At 41.3% G+C, this 22,203-nt stretch overlaps 2 protein-coding genes across 2 annotated transcripts in view; one reads left to right on the top strand and one right to left on the bottom strand.

Moving 5' to 3' along the window:
* zdhhc8b (zinc finger DHHC-type palmitoyltransferase 8b) overlaps nucleotides 1-17,322 on the top strand; it is a 53,832-nt gene extending 36,510 nt beyond the window's left edge. Inside the window, exons 2-11 of the mRNA XM_068605327.1 lie at nucleotides 5,676-5,797; nucleotides 7,364-7,521; nucleotides 8,267-8,439; nucleotides 8,701-8,803; nucleotides 9,259-9,350; nucleotides 10,501-10,633; nucleotides 11,583-11,688; nucleotides 12,621-12,727; nucleotides 12,908-13,974; nucleotides 14,543-17,322. Coding sequence (XP_068461428.1) covers nucleotides 5,676-5,797; nucleotides 7,364-7,521; nucleotides 8,267-8,439; nucleotides 8,701-8,803; nucleotides 9,259-9,350; nucleotides 10,501-10,633; nucleotides 11,583-11,688; nucleotides 12,621-12,727; nucleotides 12,908-13,974; nucleotides 14,543-14,675 — 2,194 coding nt within the window. The 3' untranslated portion in view covers nucleotides 14,676-17,322. The remainder of the gene's footprint in view (nucleotides 1-5,675; nucleotides 5,798-7,363; nucleotides 7,522-8,266; nucleotides 8,440-8,700; nucleotides 8,804-9,258; nucleotides 9,351-10,500; nucleotides 10,634-11,582; nucleotides 11,689-12,620; nucleotides 12,728-12,907; nucleotides 13,975-14,542) is intronic.
* A 180-nt stretch (nucleotides 17,323-17,502) lies between these two features.
* ranbp1 (RAN binding protein 1) lies at nucleotides 17,503-21,975 on the bottom strand. The gene is made up of 6 exons (XM_068605329.1): nucleotides 21,840-21,975; nucleotides 20,198-20,331; nucleotides 19,910-20,067; nucleotides 19,360-19,488; nucleotides 19,064-19,132; nucleotides 17,503-18,615 (listed from the first exon to the last, which is right to left on the bottom strand). The coding sequence occupies exons 1-6, from the start codon at nucleotides 21,852-21,854 to the stop codon at nucleotides 18,446-18,448; spliced, it is 675 nt and encodes a 224-aa protein (XP_068461430.1). The 5' UTR covers nucleotides 21,855-21,975; the 3' UTR covers nucleotides 17,503-18,445.
* Between the last annotated feature and the right edge of the window lie 228 nt (nucleotides 21,976-22,203).

Below are 22,203 nucleotides of genomic sequence, written 5' to 3'. Positions count from 1 at the left end.
CTTCACCCGCATCTCCTCAGAGAAAATTCACTTTTTTTCCCCATAATTCCTGGAAGGAGAAATAACACCAGCCTGACAACTGATACAGAATCAGTGGGACTCAGCAGCCAGTCTGAAGGAGAATAGGCCTTCCACGTGAGTCCCACTGGGTCCAGCGTTGATGAGCTAATCAATAGGATGGTGTTCTCACCACGTGCTGAACACATTAATGTAAGTGCTCCCATGTGGCCCTGCAGCATCGTTGAGTGGTGTCACTCATGCTCACAGGCATTGCAGTCAGACAAGGCTTTTCTGACAATATGTGATGTATTGTTCCTATAAAAATGTATTTAACTTTAAACATTTGAATGCCAAGAAAAGCTGAGATATGTTATGTTTTCTGTAGAATCCTCACCATTCTGACATGTGTTGGTAGTCAAATGGCATTTTGTAAATACAGTGGCATAAGATCATGCTACTGTGGAAAATTAAATGTGTTAAACAGTCTTTCAGCACAATTCTAAGATATTAATTATTTAACTTGAGTATTAAGTGGGATTTGTTTTATTTTCATCTGGATTCAAATGTTACTTTAATAACTTGACTGTAACTTAATACCAGGCTGTAAAACAGAGTTTTGAGCTTACAGTTGACACAAAATGACAATGCCTGCATTACAAACTGAGGGTGTGGCCATGGAAAGACATGGGCATTTACCAGGCAGGGGGTGTCTAACTAAATGGTGGTATTGATTGCATTATGGGAAATGTAGTATCCAACATATTTTGCGCTTGACGCTTGTCTTTTGTGAGTTCCCCAGTTTTATGGAGCTGAACACTAAATAGCTGAAGTGGCCCCTCAATTGTCATATGTGATCATATGCTTCTTGAAAAAAAGGAAAGGACTATCTCTTATCTTGATAGAATATTGAAACCGTTCAACAAGAGCATGGCCCATGTGAATCCTAAACAAGCAAGCAAACATATTTAATATTGACTTTGCACCCATAGTTATAGTAACAGTTTTGTGATCAGCAGACTGACCTTAATGTCACTGAGCAGCAAACCTGTATTCATCAACTGAATGAATCAGACACATACAGTATTGTATATATATATTCCATTCATTCACAAAGACTGGCATCTTGTGAACCTTCATGTCGGACTCAGAAAAGTGCTGCCTGAGAGTGTCTGTGCCAAAGGTTTCACTTGATTGACTCAATTTTCTCTTTGATGGTTCTTCAGCCTCTGCCTCCACACACAACTACCACCTCCAGTCAGAGCTACTACAAGGACAGATAAGAGCAACTTCAAAGGCTGCCCCAATCTAAAAGCAGGCAAATAAGGATGGACAGATTTGAGTAGTCAAATAGCTTTGGGGTGTGTAGTGTAGAAGGCTTTACATGGTAGATGCAGAGGTGAAGAAAGTACTTTGGTATTAGTACTTTTACTTGCTCCAAAATGTTAGTTAAAGCATTTTAGCATTATCAGGAAAAGAACAATCAAGTAGTAAAATTAAAAAAAACAAAAAAAAAAAACATATTTTATAAGCCTTTTTGTATGATTTGTGTGCACAAAATTCAATTTGGAGCTGTTGAGTAATTGTATTAAAGTAAAAAGGACAACCTAAAATGTAATGGAGTAGAAAAAGAGAGTGGCCTGAAATGATAAGATGTTAATGACTTACAGTATTGAGTAAATGTACTCTGTAGTTACTTTCCACCACAGGGTGGATGTGATTCATTATTATAGACCTATTTATAACTACAAAACTATATAATAACTATGCAGACCAATCGTACCACCTCAAAAAGCTTCTTCAGCTATAGCATCTAATTACCCTACAAAGGCCGCTGAGTGGTTTATCACTCCATACGTCTGGCCAGTGGGATTAGAGGGCTCATTTCAAAGTGTTCCACCCAGATTTTGTTTAATCTAGAGACTCAAGCCGGTGTTTTTAAGGGTGGCAGCTGAGGATTTGTGTCCAGGCTTTTTTTTTTTGGAGAGGGGAGTGAGGGGGGGGGGGGGACAGCTGGGTTGACTTCACCCAAAGCCTGGTGTTTTCTCTAATCTTAATACCCAACAAGAGACCCCCCTACTGCAGTGACTGAGAAGGTTATCGGATACCAAAGGCTAAGATTCTGTCTGTCAGTCTATAAACTGCTGCTGGATGAAGCCAAGTGTGTGGATGTGTGTATCATATGATTTCACAATGTCTCAGCAGTTGAGATCTGATGCAGTATCTTTGTAATCCACAAACAAGATGAGGCCTGTGAGAGTAAAAAAAAAATACAGAAGGGAAACTAATGCTTTCCAACGTAGAGTGAGTTAAAGCTGCATTTTGGAATTTACTAATCTCAGTTTATGGTGATTGCAGCTAAACACATATTTGTACTGCTCAGTCAGTACACAACTTCACTGGAAAAGGAATGAAAGGAAAGAGATTAAAGCTGCATCAATTTCTTTATTATTATTATTTTTGTTGCCACTTGGTCCAGTCATCATCATTGACATTTGACATTTTTAAATTAAGTTATTATTGTTTTATGCAAGTTATGTTAGTTCAGCTTCAAAAGTACATACCATTTTTTTTAGAAAGCCGTCCAGTATATCAGAATGCAAATATATTTCCCATAATCCCGATTTCCTAAATTCTCAATTCACTTATATTTTAGCAATGGTGCGTGACAGGACAAAAATGTATTGGCAGTCATACTTGTATTGCATTTGCATTAATGCTAAACCTTGAATCATACATTTAATTATCCGCATATGCCAACTGAAGGCTTTTGGATGAAAACGTGGCATTTAAATGGAGAATGCTACAGAATGAAAGTCCAAACTCATTTTCACTTTGACAATGTTAATTTAAAAAGACATAGGGAAGGCTGCAGTGGGGAAAAGGTTTGCTTTCTGCCAGCAGTCTGCGGTGTCATATTGATCCGACTGAGATTAGCGAGGTGATGGTGCGTTGCTCTCCCAGCCTCAGAAGCAAGCTGTGGATTATTCCTCTTTAATCTTATGTTTGTATCTTGGGTTTCCTCATTCCCTCCAGGAGATGAAATTTGATATTCATCTCTTTTACTCCTCTGCATAAATGTTATCTTTGCACCTCTGTCCCGACAGTGTGCTGGGCATGTCCAGTGGCTTTTGATCTGCTGTTTTTAAATGCCGATTGGACGGCGGGTGCCAGCTTCCTTACCTCTCCAGCTCCATTTTGCAGGCATTTTAATGACCCCAGAGGTCCCCGGCTTTCCTTCCAGTTTAGCCAGCATGGACTCACTGTCCAAGCTCATTACATTTCTGTATTTTTTTGCAGCAAAAGCCCCTTCAGTTTTATAAGCGTGGTCCAAACCTTTTAACAGTATCATGGTTACACATGCCATTAGAGTGGCTTGTAAACAGTCTTGATAAGCACTATGCAGTTATTTGTTACTCCTACACAATTAAACAATGTCTGTGGCCCTAATCAGGCTTTCTCTGTCACATTTCCTCCCACACTGTCTGCTCCCAGAGTCTTAAAATGGTTGCTGTCAGCTTCACTTTTTTCCCTTCCTTCTGGCTTTACTGTATCGCTCCGTGGGCAAGAACACATGATGCTTTGACAGCCAAGTAAATTGTGATTTCGTAGGGCGGTGGAGCTGCATGCTATTGCTTTTCTTTGATCAGTTCATAAAGCGTTTGTACCTTGTCTGCTTGCAGTTAAAGCTGTGATCATACAGCTCAGAACTACTCACTACAGTCCTCTAAAGTCAATGTCAATTCCACTGAAAATTACTTTGAGGATGTTATCTTGCAAAAGTAAATAAGTGCCGTAATAAACCACTGAAACTGTATTCAGAGACTTAAATTACTACCAACCCTTTGGTAAATTGTTTGTGACCCAGACATATTTATTCATTTTCAGTAAGATTGTGGCTGAAGATCTAAAAAAAAAAAAGAGGCTGATAAGATAAATATAGTCTCATTGCGTCTACTGACCGCATGCCTTAACAATGAGAATAGTGTCACAAAAAACACTTGGCATGTGACTTCATTGTGATGGTCTCATTATGAGAAACTGTATCTCTTACGCAAGTTAGTTTATAATACGCTTGTAATACATGGGAATATTATCATGTGAGCTACATTTTCATGTGACGTGAATGGAGTCAAACTTTATCGGCCGCAGCATTGCCCTGACATGGTGCAGTGATATCTTGGAAGAACAAGTCAAGCCCACCCCACACTACACCTCACAAAGCAGCGGACCAGTGCAGACTGCTTATGTGAGAGGCCACCTCATCCCCGTTCTCTAGTCTCTCTAGTCTCTCTAGTCTCTGTTAGTCGCTCCATACAGCTACGACTCTGAATAATTCAACAAAGGAAAAGAGGACTGGCGGAGTGAAAGAGGAGATATGGATTGAATAAGATCTCAGGGTCAAAGTAGCAGGAAATTGACTTTTTTGACGTCAGAATAATCTGGAGAAGCATGCTTGAAAGTGTCTTCTGTTACGTGGGCAAGTGGGCGTAGGTGTGTTAATCATTGTGCTTGGAAAGTGAAAGAGAGTCTCGCTTTTTCCGCTCTTGCAAGAAACTTTATACATACAATTCTCTCCGAGTCTTTGACCTGCAGGATCTCTGCAGTATACATAACCATAAGAAATAACACATCTGGGTGTTTCATCTCTACAGAGACTACACAAACAGTTGGCTTGAATAAGAGCACCTTCGGACACTGACGGGGTCTTGACATTAGAGTACAGGTGATCGAGTGAGGCTGTGGGTATGACTCAGATGTCTCCACAGTTGAATATTTCACAGCACTGACTGAGTTATGACTTGCAGATAGTAGAGAAGGTCAGTCTTCAATTTAAAGGATAACTGAGCTGACCGGGTTCCATTGTGGTGGGAAATTTACCAGCACAACAGAGGTTCATATTTGAGGCACGTGGTGGCAAGCACCTTAAAACTAGGTTCAGCGGCAGGAAAGAGGAGCAGGTTTGGTTAGCTTTACTTTTAGACATGCAACAAGGCTCTATATATGTGTATCATCACTTTGGCTCAGACTGAAATATCAACAACAGAATGGACTGCCATGACATTTTGTAAGGACACACAGGGCCTCTAAATGACCATTCCTGCTGTGGTGATAGCATCTTGCGCCACCACGAGGTTGCATTTATTCATGTCCCCCTTAGGAATAATCATAATAACAGCAATGCTAACTTACCTTTACATGTAGTTGATCAGGTCATCAAATGTACAATTTTTTGCTGTATGACCACATACCTGCAAACTTGAATCCTCCTCAAACGGGTAATTTGAAAGAAGGCTTTTAGGCTGAGGATCAACCATTCACTTAATTAATTCCACAGTTATACTCACCTGGTAATTGGCAAATAATTACAGTACTTTGAAGATTATTCAGTCAAGCCGGCTATCTTTAGTGTTATTACATTTTCTGTCGGTTACAAGCTCCGTCATCTACTGTTTACCTTGCTCTAATTCACCCACCGTAATCATGTCTCTAGTTATGAGTCTTGCTTTAATTTGAAAGCAAGAATCCCAAGAGAAGAATGAGCGGGCTCATTTAAATGTGTGCACTTGAATATCATGGTTGGGACTAACGGTTACTACTCAGACTCGATCAGAAACGTGACAGTGGTTAAGTGTGTGCGAGTATCCTAATCTCTGTCCCGTCTTTTGTGTCTCTAGGTGCCCCTGGTTGACGAAGGTGATCTCTCCCGCCGTGCCTCTCTACAATGGCCTTGTCTTCCTCTTTGTCTTGGCCAACTTCAGCATGGCAACCTTCATGGACCCTGGTGTATACCCCAGAGGTTTGTATGCATGATGTCTGTGAGTGTGCAAATTAGTTTTAGTATCCGATGATAGTGTAAATGCTGTTTCTAACTTTTCAAATCCCGGGGAGGAGGGGTTGGGGGGGGGGGGGCAGCTATATTGATCTGACATCTAAACTATTAGTATCTTTCATTATAAGCGATACAAGAGTATGAGTTATGTTTCCTTCTTGTTGAGTCCTGTAGAGGGTACAGCGTCAAACAAGCTGCACTGTCTTATGCTCCTGGTGCAAACCGCTTGTCGTCAGTGCTGGTTTCAGTAATGATGATTGAATTCCTCCCACGGGATGTTTGTAATGCGCTTGTAATTGATAAGCACCTGTCTTGAACTTTCTCTGCTCATAAAAGGGTAATAATCATTAGGTTGTATAAAGCTTAGGTTATCTGCTTTCCCAGAGGTGACGGTGACCTTCTGCTGCCGCTGCCCTGCTGCGTTTAATAGACTGTTATATCGCGCCAGGCACCTGACCCCCCAGTAAATTTTCATTAAAAAATCATCAATTCCATCTGTTTTGAAAGTCACTCCATCATCCAGATTGAAAGTGTTGAAAAGTGTTGGCACTAATCAATATATGTATATTAACAGTGGGTCCATGACTATGTATATGGTGACGAGCGGTCAATTGAAACAGAGCCACAGAAACAGATCATTATGTCTTTCAACAAATGAGCTGTCAAGCTTCTCAAAAGAAGAAGCTGAGCCCTATTATTTGTTACCCCAGGCCACATATGATATGAAAAATGTGTGGCGGAGAGGATTTATTACTAAAAGGTCAATGACTTGATCCCCCATTAATAACCAGCCATGCTTGTCATACTGATCTTTTGCACCCTTACTCAGTGTGAGTTGCCTTCTCTATATAAATACATGGTTAATTCATTTTTAAGGGATGATACACTTGTGATCAATGGCCAATAGCGGGCATACTGCGTATCGATGCTGTGATGGGGATAATGCAGAGAAGGCTTGTAGATAATGTCCTCAGACGGATTAAGATAAAAAGATTATGTATTTCATTACGATTCTGAACATAAATATAGATACAATAGTATAATATGTACATACTGAAAATAATGTTCGGCAAAAACTGATTGTAATCCAACTGAAAGCTATTTTTAAAGTGTACATGTACATTTGTATGAAATAGGCCAATGCTTTGTCTAGGATACTTCTTGCATGGAGCACCTGTAGAAGAAGAAGCTGTCAGGGTAGATGCAAGTGTAACTGCTGCTTGTTTCTGTTGGTTTGACAGGAGGTTTACTTCAAAAATGTATTTGAAGAGACTTGACAGCCATGATAACAGAACAATCTCTTCTTATGGAACTATTTATTTCTGTGCTCTGCCTTTTGTGTCTCTTGTTTTCTCTTTTCTACTGTGTGTGTGTGTGTGTGTGTGTGTGTCTCTCCACTTGGATCAGGTTGATTGATTGCATTGTCACACCAAGTGTAGTGGAAATGTCACCCGTACTCACGTGTCACACTCCACCACATGCATCTGTGCTTTGTTAATCTGTGTGTGGGTACACCTGTATGTTTCCCCACAGCCGACGAGGACGAGGACAAGGACGATGATTTCCGAGCACCGCTCTACAAGAACGTGGAGATCAAAGGCATCCAGGTCCGGATGAAGTGGTGCGCCACATGTCACTTCTACAGGCCGCCTCGCTGCTCGCACTGCAGCGTCTGCGACAACTGTGTAGAGGTGTGTGTGTCTAAGAATACAAATGTGCAGAGAAACTGTGATAAATATTAAGCATAGATGCAGGCACTGAAATCTAAATATGCATCAAGGTTAGACTGATGTATCAGCTTTTCATCAACAATCTGATGCTGTTCTGTTGGCGTTGGGCTGGTTTGATGAGGTATAAGAAGCAGTTTGTTTGTACATACTGTAGTATGTACATAGTGTAGTATGTTTGGAGTTTCCTCTCTGTTATTGTCCTCACTAAAGAACATAATTACTGGCATCAATGTTAGCTTTTGGCAGCTTCAAGTGTAAAATACTGTTATCAGCAATAGCTTTTAAATCCTCATTTTGGTCTTACAAATACACACACACACACATCAGGTCATAAACACACACCTACTCACAGGATGCATAATTACACAGGCTGTATTCCTGCTACGTTCCCTTTCGAAAAGGGTTTGTAAAAGCCTAGTAAAGAATGTAACGAGGATGTAGATTATCATTTACACATCAACGGATAAAAGTGGAAAGAAGAAAGGTGCTATTGGGTATTTATTGTCGTTTAGGGTTGACTATGGATTCATAGTATATTTTTTGGACCCTTGCAACCAACTACATTTTGTTCCTACACTTGTTTTTCCTTAACAGTGTGTAGATTGTACAATACAACTTTACGCCCACACCCAGACTCACTGTCCGTCATATAATTGATTACTTCATGAATTGTAACATAGATTTCCCTCCTTCTCTCCCTCCACAGGACTTTGACCACCACTGTCCCTGGGTGAACAACTGCATTGGCCGGAGAAACTACCGCTACTTCTTCCTCTTCCTGCTGTCTTTGAGCATCCATATGGTGGGCATTTTCTCCTTTGGCCTCATCTTCGTTCTTCACCACCGCGAGAGACTGGCAGCACTGCACACCACTGTCACGTATCCTTTCACTGCTCGACTGCAAAGCCTGCTGCTTTTTTTTTTTTTTTTTAATGGCCGATTTGGTTGGTTTTTGTTTAATTTATTAGAATAATGTTTCCTGAGTGAGAATAGGTTGGTACTAGTAGCTTCCTCTGTGTGAAGGACTCAATGGAGTAATTATTGCAGTGCATGTGGTTGTGTTCTACTCATCCTGTGTTGTTGTTGTTGTTGTTGTTGTTGTTGTTGTTGTTGTTGTTGAGCTTGACCCTATGTGTCCAGTCTGGTCGTGATGTGTATCGCAGGGCTTTTCTTTATTCCAGTCATGGGACTCACAGGTTTCCATATGGTGCTTGTTGCCCGAGGTCGAACGACCAACGAACAGGTGAGTGGAGGAGCTGCCGACGTGCGTGTTCTGTATACACGCACGCACGCACGCACGCACGCACGCACGCACGCACGCACGCACGCACACACGCACACACACACACACACACACACACACACACACACACACACGATTTAGCCTGTTATTTATCCAGCAATAGTCAACACAGCTGCTTCACACCGACTTAAACATTCACAACCGTTTTGTTTTTGGGTCTTTTTGGTTTCTTTTCTTCCTTTAGGGAGTATTTGAAATAGCTGGAGAATCTTAACAAACAAAACTTCCGGCCTGGCAACTAATTCTGTCCAAAAAGTGTGACCAGTCACATAATTAATTGTTACCATTTTTTAATTAAGCACTGTACCTTTTATGTGTTTTTGTGTGCATGTAAGTGTGTGTGCACTTTGGCCTTCCTACGCTGCCGACTCTAAACAAGGCGTTGTTTTCCTCAGGTGACGGGCAAGTTTCGTGGAGGAGTTAATCCCTTCACCAAGGGTTGCTGTGGCAACGTGGAGTATGTCTTATGTAGTCCCCTGGCCCCGAGGTAAGACGCTGCACGATGCTGCATGTGTGTGAAAGGTACTGTATTCCTGCCCTGAAAAGAATATGTTGTGCATGGTTATGCAAAGACAAGGGTTGTGGACCATTAAAGCATGTGCCATCCATAGCACAATTGTGTGTGTGTGTGTGTGTGTGCGTGTGCGTGTGTAAGTTCATGCACATGCTCTGAAGGTGGTTGCGGAGGTGTGTATCCAGTTCTGCCTGAAAGCAGCCAGCAACCCAGAGGGAAGGCAGATGGCTGAGGGAATTGAATCACTCTGTAGAACAGTTAATGGGAAACAGAGCGCAGACCTAGTCAACCTGTTTTTTACACAGACACACACAATCGCGAAAGAGCCTGAATACCAGTTTCACAATCTATGAAGATGAGTTCCATTTCATTCAAATCAACAGTGTGACTGCATTAAGACAACTTGTGGGGGTGAAATGTTGTGTTACAAGCATCTGCTGGTTGTTGCAGGGTCCCTGATGGAGGACTTTTGATTTACTAAATAATTGTCTCATAACATGTTGGATGCTTTCTGTTTAATTTCCCAAAAAGAAATCCCCAAAAGCAGGAATTCCACATGCAGTGAAGAGTACCATTATGAATTATTTCATAATGGTACTCTGCACTGAACATTGATTGATAGAGGAGTACAAAGTGCAATGTATCAAGTGGGGTATTGAAATAAAATGTGCCATATTAGCCTTTTTTGTTCACATTCTTATGTTTTTTTTTCATCGTACATACATATTCAATGTATATATCTGGCCGTATATCTGTATAACATGTATATTCTGTGTTAACATGAGATACATGAACCAACAAGTATTTTGCACGTAGCAATAAAGATTCAACTCCAAAGGTTCAGGGTGCGATTAGACTAGAACTAGAAGTGATTCCTAAAATATTTTTTTACTTTGCAGCAAATATTTAACTACTGAAGACAAAGCTAGTCTCCACTCCTTTGCATAAGTGATGTATACTTTGATGTAAATATCTGTAATAGTACACTGTGTGCTGTTTTGTCTGTTACTGAGTTGCATACTTTTCATGTTGGTTGCATTTGCCAAAAAATATAAATCGGGAATGTATTGTGACGATAGAGTATCTGTTTGTTATAAGAGTGTCTGTTGCTTTTTCTATGCAGGTACATGTTGGACCCCAGGAAAAAGCCCCATGTCAAAATACAGCCTCCATTCATCAGACCTGACCTATCAGAGAGACAAATCACCATCAAGCTCAGCGACAACGGCATCCACAGCACCATCATCAGCTCCAAGGTGAGGTCTTCTCAATTACCACAGAGCTTTAGTCTGTTATTTCCCTGTCGCTCCATCATTCAACTGACCTACTTTTTCACACTGAGGGCTGCATATACAAGGAAACAGTAGCTCACTAAACCTACTTGTATTAGGGAATTTCTACATTTTTAAAACAGGATATTACTCAAAACGTCACATCAAAGTCAAGGGAGTCACAGATTTCAGAAAAAAAAAAAATTGACAATTTTTACCCCAAATAGATATATTGTCTGTGAGGGTGATTTTAAAAGTAAACCATTTAGAGACCATCGCCAGTGGTTTAAATTCATGCCATCGACCATGATATCATCTTGCAGAGTTGGGAAATATTTGATATAAGTAATTTATGGTCCTTTAAGGAGGCATTGCATATTTCATCATGTCATCTTAAAGGACAACGAGGGGGCTATGCCCTTTTCGAAAAACTCCACAGATTCAATTAATTTCTGATGTACATGTTTTGATAACCTTTCTGCAAACTTTCACCGAATTTAACTTAAGGAGCTAAATAGAAACATACCTCTGACTTAAAGGGGCTCTTCATTAGCTGCTACTAGCATAACATCAGCTGTTGGCAGAAGAGTTGCATTGTGGGTAATGTGGATGTCAAGTTTTGATTTTAAAAGTTAGGTATTCCTTTTTTTGAATTTATTTTAATTTATTTGTCACATATTAATGTTCTTTTGTGTTCATGTAAAATATTAATCCAACATTGAACTATTTTCGTCATTTCCCCTCCATTAGCTGCAACAAACGCTGCTATATAATGCTATAGTTCAAGCAGAACAGCTGCCTAGTCCAGCTTTGCGACCCTATAACCTTCCGTGAAAGTTGGTTGGTGCATCCCTAACATATGCTCTTCTCTATTTCACCTACTGTTCACCCACCTGTCCTGGATTTTATAACACCCCTGCTCTCCTCCCTGTAGTCCAAAAGCAGCCTGGACGGCCTTGACGAGAAAGAAACCCAGCCACCGCTGCCGCCCAAAGCTGACAGGTACAACCAGCTGAAGAGTCAGCTGACTTCCAGCGAAGGTAAGGAACAAAGTGTCCCTGTGTTCAGCAACAACACTCTCCCGCTGCTGTCAGTCATCGTCAATCCCATTTCTTTTTCTTGCCAAGCAGCAATTCCCTAAACTGCCTTTGTGCATCACCAGTATCCCAGAGTGTGACTTCTCTCTAGTTTAGCGTGATAAATGTCTGACTCAGTGGCAGATCAATTGCCTTTTTAATGCCAGTCCGGCGAGGAGGTGTGATTTGTAATGAGGAAGCAAGTCCTGCCCACTGAATCAGCACCATATTTGTGTTACAATGGAGAGATTTCAGAGTGAATTATTGCAACATGAATCACCATCTTCTATTATCCTGGTGGCGTGTAGCAATGAAGTCACATGCAGGGATGGGAGAGGAATATGGTCGAGAATCAGGAACAAGAAAAATGACTGATTGCCTTCAGAAGTCATCTGTTTGAATTAGGAGCTGTGACATTTTTTTTGCTGTGGTGGTGTTTTTACAGCTAAGATCCTTAACCAGTAGCAACGTTTTCTTTGTACTGTTGCATTCATTAGTGAATACAATATAATGTGAACCTTCAACAGCAGGTTCCCTCCAGAGGATCTCCATGGCCATGCTGCATTATATTAGGGAGTGAACGCTTTCTGTTCTTCAATGGAGCACTGTCGCCGTCTGGTGGTAGTTCAAAGTACTGCAACCTGCCTTCATGGATTGCCTTTTTAAAGGAGAATTAAAGGGAAAAAAACAGGCTTTGACCGACTACCAAGCCACTCCAATACATTTTTCATTCTGTAGGAATAAGGATGGTGTGTGGCTCAAAAACTCCTTTCCTCCAGCCTCTTTACTCACATTATAATTTTCCGCTCAAGTTTTGTCTTTTGTCCCAGAACTGACTTTCAATCAATTACATGCACAGTGTTAACTCTGGTCTTCCTTCTCTGTGTGTGTTGTAGATAGTTCGCTTTCTGGAAAGACCCACCCTTCCACTCCAGCTATGTACAAATTCCGGCCGTCCTTTGGCACCATGCCTAAAGTCCACTACCACACTGCTGGAGAGAAGGTAAGGCGTGATTTGTCTAGCACTTATGTAAGATGTATATTCTTAATCAAGTATATTACTGGTGTAGCTCTACCATATAGGAAGCGGTTTCTTGCCTGATGCAAAAAAGTTGTTAAGGACGAGGACTTTAATCCTAGTTCCATTTAGATTTGACGTGTTATCCTGCTGTTTGCTACTCAGATTGTCATGCCAGATGACCGAAAGTCTTCGGCCATCTTGGAAGAGGGTGTCCGTGGTCATGACTACCGATCTGAGCCAAACCTGGACCTGCCTGAGTACACCAATACTCCTCTCCACCGCACCTTCCAGTCCTCTCCCCTCCAGCTGGACGCTGACCCCATCAACTCCCACTCTCTCAGCCTGAAGCAGGGTCACCGTCGGCCAGAGAAGGGCCAGCTCTCAGCCCAGCAGCCGCAGACAGTCACCTCCACCCCGTACAATAGCGTCTTTTCACCCAACACGCTCTCCAACCGTAATGGCAGCTTGTCTTATGACAGCCTGCTTAACCCCAGCATAACCCCGGCATCTGCCAGTGAGTGCATGGCCCACCGAGGTATGCCCACTGTGGGGTTCCACTCGCCCTACCTGCCCACCAAAATGTGCCACATCCGGGAACCTGACATGCAGAGGCACCAGGTCACCCCCGCCTACAGTCCAGTGATGCCACCCAGGGGGGTGGGCAGGCAATCCCCTCACCTAAGGGACAGGGACCCATCCCCGGTGCGCTATGACAACCTCTCCCAGACCATCATGGCCTCCATTCAAGAGCGAAAGGACATGGAGGAAAGGGAAAAACGTCAGATACTGCATGGGCGCTCCCAGACCCATATCTATGCCCAGGACTCTGGCGTGTTTGATGGGGGCTATGGCCTAGCCCCCAATGCTTGCTACCCAGATGGGCCTCGTGGCACTGGCTCCAGAGGCCCAACACCCCCAGCTTATGGAGGCTCCAGGGACAACCTGATGGGGGTCGGCCTGGTGAGCTACGGGCAACGAACCCCCGTTTTGCGCCACGCCGGCTCAACGCTAGGTCGGGCCCCTAGGACTTCGTCCACCTCCCTGCACACAGATCACAGTAGCAGCAATAGCAGCCAGAGCAGGGCCACTTGCCCTGAGGGCCTTTATCGTTCCCCGGCCCACCAGCCTCACTCCCCTGCTATGCCCCGATCCCCCTCCTACTCCCACCAGAAACTCTCCTACATCAGTGCCCATGAGAGGACAGACTCACCTCGTCTGGGGGGCCCAAGGTATGAACTCTAACGTTACACCTGTGGGACTGCATGCTTTGTACTGAGCCAAAGGGGACTGGTGGGCATTGAATGTATTCCCACTGGAAATCCTGCTCCTTCTGCTGGACACAGCCAGCAGTATATGGGCGCTAGTTTACTCGCCCTTACTTAGGCAACATATAGCATTTGTATAAAGTGTATGGTATTTGTTCAACTGTAATGTCTATTTATTCATGTTAAGTAACAGTCTGGTGTGAATTCTTAATTTCTGTTCTAATTTCTGTTTGCCTTTCTTGTAGTATATCCATTTTTGTATTATTTTACAAATTAATAAAGTTGTGTAATTCCTCTCATTTCTTTTTCTTTTGCATGCTTTTCACCTCCTCGTCTAACATTTCCAAGCCTTCTACTTTACTAACAAGTACACTTGAAACCAATCATCCATGTTGCTATTTTGTTTTGTCATTAGAAACTGTCCAGACAACTGACCTGCATGTTGCCACAACCCGTATTGTTTGGTTTGTGTTTTAGCTCTTTGCCTCTTTTTGCGTTGAATGATTATCCTTGTACTTCTCTTTTCACCCAGAGAGGCCATGAAAGTTAACGGGCAGATGGATTGCCACCCCGGTGCCCAGGGTGCCGCCATCAGCCCCAGTCGCCACAGTAACGTCAAAAAGGTGACGGGTGTAGGAGGCACCACATATGAGATATCAGTGTGAGCAGGGACACTGCACCCCACCTCCAGTGACAACAACCGCCCTCCTGCAAAGAGATTCTCTCCTGTTATTTTAGTCAGGATAACAGCCAGTCAGGGGCACATAGCACTCCCTGTTTGGGATTTGTTGTCCAATCAGACGATCTGTCTAGCCAAATACATGCCTGTGTTTGTATGTACCAGTTTGTCAGTTGATACCACTGCAGGCTGTATGTAAGAGGAGTGTCTCGTCATTAACATTTTGTGGCTCATCTTAGTCGTAAAGAGAGGACCCTTTAATGTTATTACTTTTGTTTCTCAGCTGTGGTCATGAAGCGTTCGTTGTTCCAAATGTCACACAAACCTTTGTCTCGCAAGTGCTGAAGGCTGAACAAATATGCTAAAGATTAAGTAAACACTGACATCCTCACTATGGACTTTAGTGAGAAGACTACAGTCCTGTCCAAGTCATCTGACCTCAAGTCACGGTGCTTCACATTAATTGGTTCTGTTCATGTCATCTGCAGCGTAGTTGTACAGCTTAAGGTGATGGAGGACCGATCGGTTAGATCAGCACCAACTGCATTTTCAGGCAACAAGATAATCGAGGTGAGAAGCAGAGGGAAGGGGTTATTGAGAGTGGGAAGTCACCGTATCATGTCTGGTGGTTGCATATCTGGTGGTTGCATTTCAAAAACAAATTCATCAGTAATGAATGCAACCAGCAGAGATGCTAGTTGTATATTTATTATTCCGCTATGAATGGCTCTGTCTTCGTCGCAGACTATTAGGGCTTGATATAGCTTGGCCTTCTTTATTCACTTCACAACGGTGCTGTGCATCATCATAGGCTTCTGTTTGTCTTCGTGAAGTTCAGTTAGGTGATTTCAGGCCCATGACACAAGTGCTGGGCAGATAAATTAGCGCCCTGGAAGATTTGAATACCTCGTCCCATAAGTTCAGAACGAGTCCAGCCTTTCACAACCAAAACCACTTTCTGTTTGTCAGAAAGTGTGCGAGTTCTTTGTGTTGTAATCGTAGGAATAGAAAGATGTAGAGAAACAAGCCATTGTCCCGTGTAGTAAAATGAAGATAACTGGTCATTTATTATTTTGTATTTTTTTTCTAATGGGTTTGTTTCTTTTTTATATAGCCAGCCTTTCAAAAGCTATGTTTGATACATTTTTTTTTATAGTTAATTAAGCCTGGAATAAATGTTTTATTTTGAGTGGAAATTTTTGTTGATAAATTATAAATTCAGTTAATAAATTAGGTCATTATAATGGGTAAAATCCATAAAGTAAAAATATAGCTTATTCTACCTTGCAGTGTAAAGAATAGGTATGATGGAATTTAATTACAACATATGTAATTTGAGTAAGTGAAATATTAAAATCAGTCATTTGCTCAGTAAGTCATTGACTTGTCAATGTGCGCTGTACACCAATCAAGTAATAGACGCTGCCTTGAGATTTCAGTGCCAAAAATAGCTGCACACCCCTTAATTTCTCTGAGATTAGTGACATTGCTACTATGTCACAGGGATATCATAAAGACTGAAAATGTCGAATCAATCAACTTGCAGCAGCTGTCTGGTACAGCTTCAGTATCACCCGACACTCAGGTGCAAGACTTTTTTGAGTTATAGTTTTTGCTGTTAATTGTTAAGTTACAGAACATGTATTACTTTTGACCATAAAAATGAACTGATCATATCCAAGTGGATGGTTTATATTTATATTTTGCACCAACTAAAGATGAAGAGAAAAAAAAAAGGAATTTACATGGGTGTAAATTGGTCGATTTGGCCCAGCTACATTTGCATGAAGAATAAACCATTGTTGCCTTTTTAAGAGGAAAAGCTACCTTTCACACACATGACATGTGGCTCAGTGAAACACTAATGTACACTAACTAAAAGGACAATGAACTAACGTGTGTTGTGTATGGAGCAGAAAATAGCATTTTACAGAATATGTTTTTCTTCCCATTTCTGAAGCGTTCATAGATTCCTTTCTCCTGAGTGTGAAGGTCAGTATCTGTGATAGTCTTGCTTTCCGACAAGCTTGGATGAAACTCGCAGTAGTAACAAGCGTTTGGCTAGTACAGTCTCCCTTCTAAGGTCTCACTCCGCTGCCTTACCAGTAACAGGATACTCTATTCAAGACATGTATTTTTTGAAGTGTTACACATTGTTTCTTTTGTAAGGCTGCGGTGTACAGGGATACTTTTTTTTTGACAAATTTGATGGGTATTTGTCAGTGGCACAGCTAACTGGAACATCTTGAAATACATGAAGACTGTTAGCTGCTAAATTGCCTGAAAACACCCCGTCTCTCATGACCACGTATAAAACACTATCGATGTCATTCCTCCTTAAGATGACTGCCATTAGTCCAATGATCTTTTTTTGGGATGGACATCACTGCAGGTCAGGGACCATTCCTGACAGTCAGTATTGAATCTGTTTTTTTTAGCCATGAGCTGATTTTGTTTTCTGAAACTTAAATAGAAAATGTTATGTGTATTAAAATATAGAATATACTATAAATGTACAAGTTCCTATTTTTGTGAAGAGGAAATATTTCCCAATGATCCGAGAAGAGTAAATAAAGTGTCCAACTTTGACTGGTTCTTGTGAATTAAAGGCACAATGTGGAACAACCGCATAACATGATATCAAGGGCTTTCTTTTCTATTCCATGTTTAATAGTTGAATTGACTTTTTTTAAACTGGTTTGGACATAACCAGTCACATGATCATCTCAACTATTTCAACATGGTTGTGTTTTATTTATATCTGCACATTATATCGTTAGCTACAAGTGATTTTTTTCTCATGAACGCAAACATGGTCTTTGACAGCTTTTATTCGAAGGTGGAGGAAACATCTCGAATCATTTGAATGCAAATGAAAAGCAACATTTCATCCATATACATGTATTTACAGATGCACTGGCACTTTAGAGGCAAGGTTTAGAACTCAATTAGTGGAAAGAAAAGAGGGTGGTGAGCACACAGATCAGATAGGGTGCACACTGTGACATATAGTCTACATGCTTTAAGTTTGGGAATGTTATGATCTAAAGAATATAAACTCGATTTCCTGGTGAAGAACTTAATTCAGAGTATAGCGGCACCAAACTGATGAACCGTCAACTTTGAACTGATGGTTTTCAGAGAAAACAAAGAAAACAAAGGAAATGCTTAGCTAAGTGCATCTGATCTCCTTCTGCTATCAGTTAGCCATCAGTGGACACTACAATCTGCAGCACACATCTGATGCCTCTCAACTGTCTGGAGTGAATTCCTCTTCTATTTAGTTCCCAACAGAACTAATGAAAGATGGAACCAAGAAAGAACTACTTCTACAAGGCATCCACTGAGAAGTCTTCACTGTACTTGCCGTTTCTAACAGTGGAAGCATGGACAGTAGACAGGGTAAGAAGGCCCACTGAGATGCATCATGGTATTTTATATGTATAACACACCTTTATAATGCCTGGTCCCTGACTATGTGCTGCCAACAAGCAAGCTACATTATCCTCTCCCCCTACAAACAAACTCTGCTTCAGAATAACAAAACAAAAAAATACCCCAATGTGGGAATTATCACTATCATAAGCCTTTGCTATCTTGTATTTTCCCCCCAGTGGCATCAAAGACTTGTGATCTTGAGGCAAAACAGATAATAAAAAAAACTAATAATATGCAAGTGTCCAAATTCAGTTCATTTAGAGTCTATTGTAGAAAAAGAGGGATAAATTGAAGATCAGCAAAGCAAGTTCTTGGTTTTCAATTCTTTTCCTCAGCCTTCACCTTCTTTTCCTCAGTCTTCACCTCCTTTTTCTCATCTTCTTTCTTCTCAGTCTCCTTTTTGACCTCTGTCTTTTCATCTGATGCCTTGTCTTTTACAGAGAGTTCTTCCAGCTTCTCTGCCACTTTGTTTGCAGTATTAGTTTCGCCTGTGGCAAAACAGTGAAATGTGCAATCAAATAAAATGCTGTAAAAAGTTTTAACATATCACATTCCTAGTGTTCTACTTTGCATCTCAATTCATTGTCTTAAGATTATTCCACATCGTCACACAGCCACTACATGCAACATCTCTCTCTTTTCACCTGTTGTGTTAACTTGTGAAATCTGAGTTGTAATGCAGAAGAACATAACACCAGCCATTTAGAAAGCTAGTGAAGTGTTACATTCTGCATGTTCATGTAGCAGGCATAAAAAGTTCAAGGCCGGAGTGAACAGCAAAGAACAGAGTTTGTCTGCATTCCCAAGACACTTGCCATGAACAAAATCTGAAATCACTTCCAATTTTGTTGTGAATCATACTTAATATAACTTGCTTCTTATCATTAAAAAAAAAAAAAGTACTATAAAAAAGTATATGGCTTTAGTTTTATGTACCTGTTCCCTCTAGAGTTTTTCTGACCTCCTCCTTGCACTCGTCAAACTTCCCCTTGAACTTCTGAGCATCTGTAAACCGAACAGAGTTGGTGAACATTCACATCAAGGAATTCACATCTAAGTCCCAGCAGCCCAATCAGCTTGCTGAGACTTTGTTGTCCACATTTTAGATGGAGAAAATTGACTCCTGATAGACATTTGTCATGTCAGTGTGAAGATCACTAGATAATCAGAATTAAATCATTGGTTTGGGCAGCTTTCAAGTGGAAGATTAAACAAGATGAAGAAATACTTACTTTCTGCATTTAAAAAGCGTATTGCCAGGAGTTCAGGTTTGGGGCTTTCGTCAGCATAATCTGCTAGTGTGTTCCACACCCATGCCCTGTCACTGCCAGCGTTGGGCTTCAGCTCCATGGTAGGTACAACTGTAATTCACAAGAGGGGAAACAAAGACATTTTTGAAGAAAGAGCTAAAAACATGAATAAATTACATCATTATATTAAGTGGTTGCACAAGTACTAGTTGGTAATTGTTGGACTGCTTTTGCTAATGGCCAACTGTATATTAAAACCTTTTTGATTAGTTTGGTACCGTTTCAGCTGTTACCCAAACCAGTAGTCCATGTTAACATTGACTTGAGGAAACAATTAATCTTGTTAGCTGGCTCTTGACATTTAGATTCCTGCCAGCACATACAGCTTATACTTAATATTTTCATCTCGTTCATAATGCGACAAGCATTTTTTTTGTGGAGTTAATTTAAGTTTCTGTTATAATCACGTAATTACTTTTTCTATTAGAATATGTTAAATCGCAACTAAAAGATATTTGTCAACTTGACTCACTGTGATGATTGGCACAAATCTTCAAGGTCCGGTCTCTCCTCATCAAGAGACGGATTGTGCACTTCTCTTTGTGTTTCAGTAGCTTGACGTCACCGGTTCCTCTCTCCTTCCACTCTGGTGGGTCGTTCTCAGAGGCAAAGCGATATAGTTTAGCCCGCCTAGGAAAGATTTGGTATGGTTTACATATATACACTATGCTGGCTGCTCAGCTAAATGTATATAGGATTACAGCATGTGATGAAATAATGTGAGACTACAAAGGTTTCGGAGTGTACTAAAACAACTTACATTTTGAAGAGTTCTTCTTCATCCTCTTCTAATGTTTTCACATCCTGCTCAGGAAGGGACACAATCGGCTCGAATTGGGGATCGTGATTTGAGTCTTCTACATTTTCTGCAGTGGTCTCATGTTCTTCCTGGTCCTAGAAGAAAAAGCAATGGATTCTTTACTATAAGCAAAAACTTCCACTTATGTGTCAGACATTCACAGCAAGTAGTTAGGCATGTGGACGAAGTCAGTGTGATTCTTTAAACATCCACTGGAACAAAATGACTGACAATTGACCAACAGGCCACAAAAGCTTGAATGGAGGGATTTAAGAGCTCATTTGTTAAGTATAGCTTTTGTATGGGAACTGGCAGAGCCTTTTGTAAATTACTGTTGCTGAGCCAGGCATCTTTAATTCAGTGTGGGGTTGCATGTTCTCACACTACAAATATGGCCACAACACATGCTCTTCATACAAAAGAACAACTCAGGTTGAAGACAGCTAACTAGTTCATGACCCGTGCGTGTGAAAGGATCCTATGTAAATAGTTGTTTAGTGTCATTTATAAGAAAGAGCAAACGCGGGAGACTTTCTACGGGGTGGAAACCCACTTGTAGCTACACCATTATAAACTCTATTAGTTAGCTGTTAGCTAATCAGCTAGTTATAGCCACTGAAGCCGTTGCGACTTAGCCGAGAGGTTAAGCTACACAAAAGCCGGAGGGAATAAAAAAAAAGTTAGCTAATGCAATAACGGTGTCTTATATGTAACATAGGTCAATGGCTTGAACGATAAGGTGGACGTATAACACGTTTGGTTTTGACGCATTTGACTTCATTACTGTTAATAAAGAGTTGTTCAACTTTTGTTTGTCTGAGACAACTCATCGTGTAGTCAGCTAACGATAGTTAACGAGGCCTCTCACGAGCAGGATCGTCGACAGCCAACGGTAATCGCTCGGCTTTTTACACCACGGTGGGTTTCATTAACCACCGCGGCGGTTAATTTCACCGACAATTTGGTGACACGTTGTTTGCACTGGCTGACACTTCCCTCAAAGGAACATTTTTACGGCCAAGGGCCCAATATCACGCAGTCACTCGCTCCAGTGCCCCGCTGCTTAAGCTAGCATTAGCCGTTAAATGTTAGCAACTGTCGTGCATGCCAGACAAAGACGAGACAGGTCTTTGTCGAGCTGGTCGCACGTAGATTGTTGAATACCCGGTTTAAATGGCGGACGACTGCAACATTTACTTCAACAGTAAGCAGTTGTGTGCAAATCGCCTTCCTTAGCAGATAGCTAACGATCAGTATATGATGCTAACGTTAACGTGCGGACTGGCTGCACACTTCGGTGCTTTTCAGTTCGTCAACGTTAACCCCGGAGAAATGAGTTAGAGTATCAAACCTAACGCAGAGCATTTCTATTTGTCTGTCAGACAGCAGGTAATCGTTCGTTGCATCATATACTGACTCAAAAACAATCCAATTAACGTTAGTTTATCTGGCGTCACAAAACGCATCATTGTCGGCGTTTCTGGTTCGCAGCTTCCTTTACAAACTTTGACGTGTTTCGACATATCAAATAGCAGGTTTTCCACGAAATTCCGATTAAAATGCAAACATAGTGCTTTAAATAACCTAAAATGCGTGACCTCACCTTTGGGTCTGCCATATTAATTTAGATGTTGGTAGATTATGGAAGAAGTTAGATGGATTCAAATCCCAGACTGGCCGCCGTTTCCCCCTCAGATACTCTCACTTCCTGCTACAGCTTTCGCGCGCCGAATTTCCTACGTAGGCGCACGCCCACAATGTGAAAGCGCGCGCGCACCTCCCGTTTCTTTGCCTGTATCGCATATCACACTTGAGAAAATACTAATAGTATACTGCAAAAACAATAGTCTTTAATACATTAAAATGTAAAACTTTACATGTGAAATCTTAGGACAGTCTATCCATAGATATTATAAACTGCACATTTATGAGCTAAAATTGAACATTTGAGCACAATATAGTTTGAA

This window comes from Clinocottus analis, unplaced genomic scaffold (genome assembly GCF_023055335.1).
Source record: "Clinocottus analis isolate CAN_PGR_092001 unplaced genomic scaffold, fCliAna1.0.p SCAF_7, whole genome shotgun sequence".
NCBI classification, from domain to species: domain Eukaryota; kingdom Metazoa; phylum Chordata; class Actinopteri; order Perciformes; family Cottidae; genus Clinocottus; species Clinocottus analis.
Note: the sequence above shows the minus strand (reverse complement) of the source record. Positions and strands in the feature narration are given on the sequence as shown.

What these genes read in the sequence shown, in the direction of transcription:
- ranbp1 (XM_068605329.1), bottom strand. An exon ending in GATTTGTGCCAATCATCACA is followed by an intron (nt 19,489 to 19,909) that starts GTGAGTCAAGTT and finishes TGTGAATTACAG; the next exon opens with TTGTACCTACCATGGAGCTG. An exon ending in ACGCTTTTTAAATGCAGAAA is followed by an intron (nt 19,133 to 19,359) that starts GTAAGTATTTCT and finishes TTCGGTTTACAG; the next exon opens with ATGCTCAGAAGTTCAAGGGG.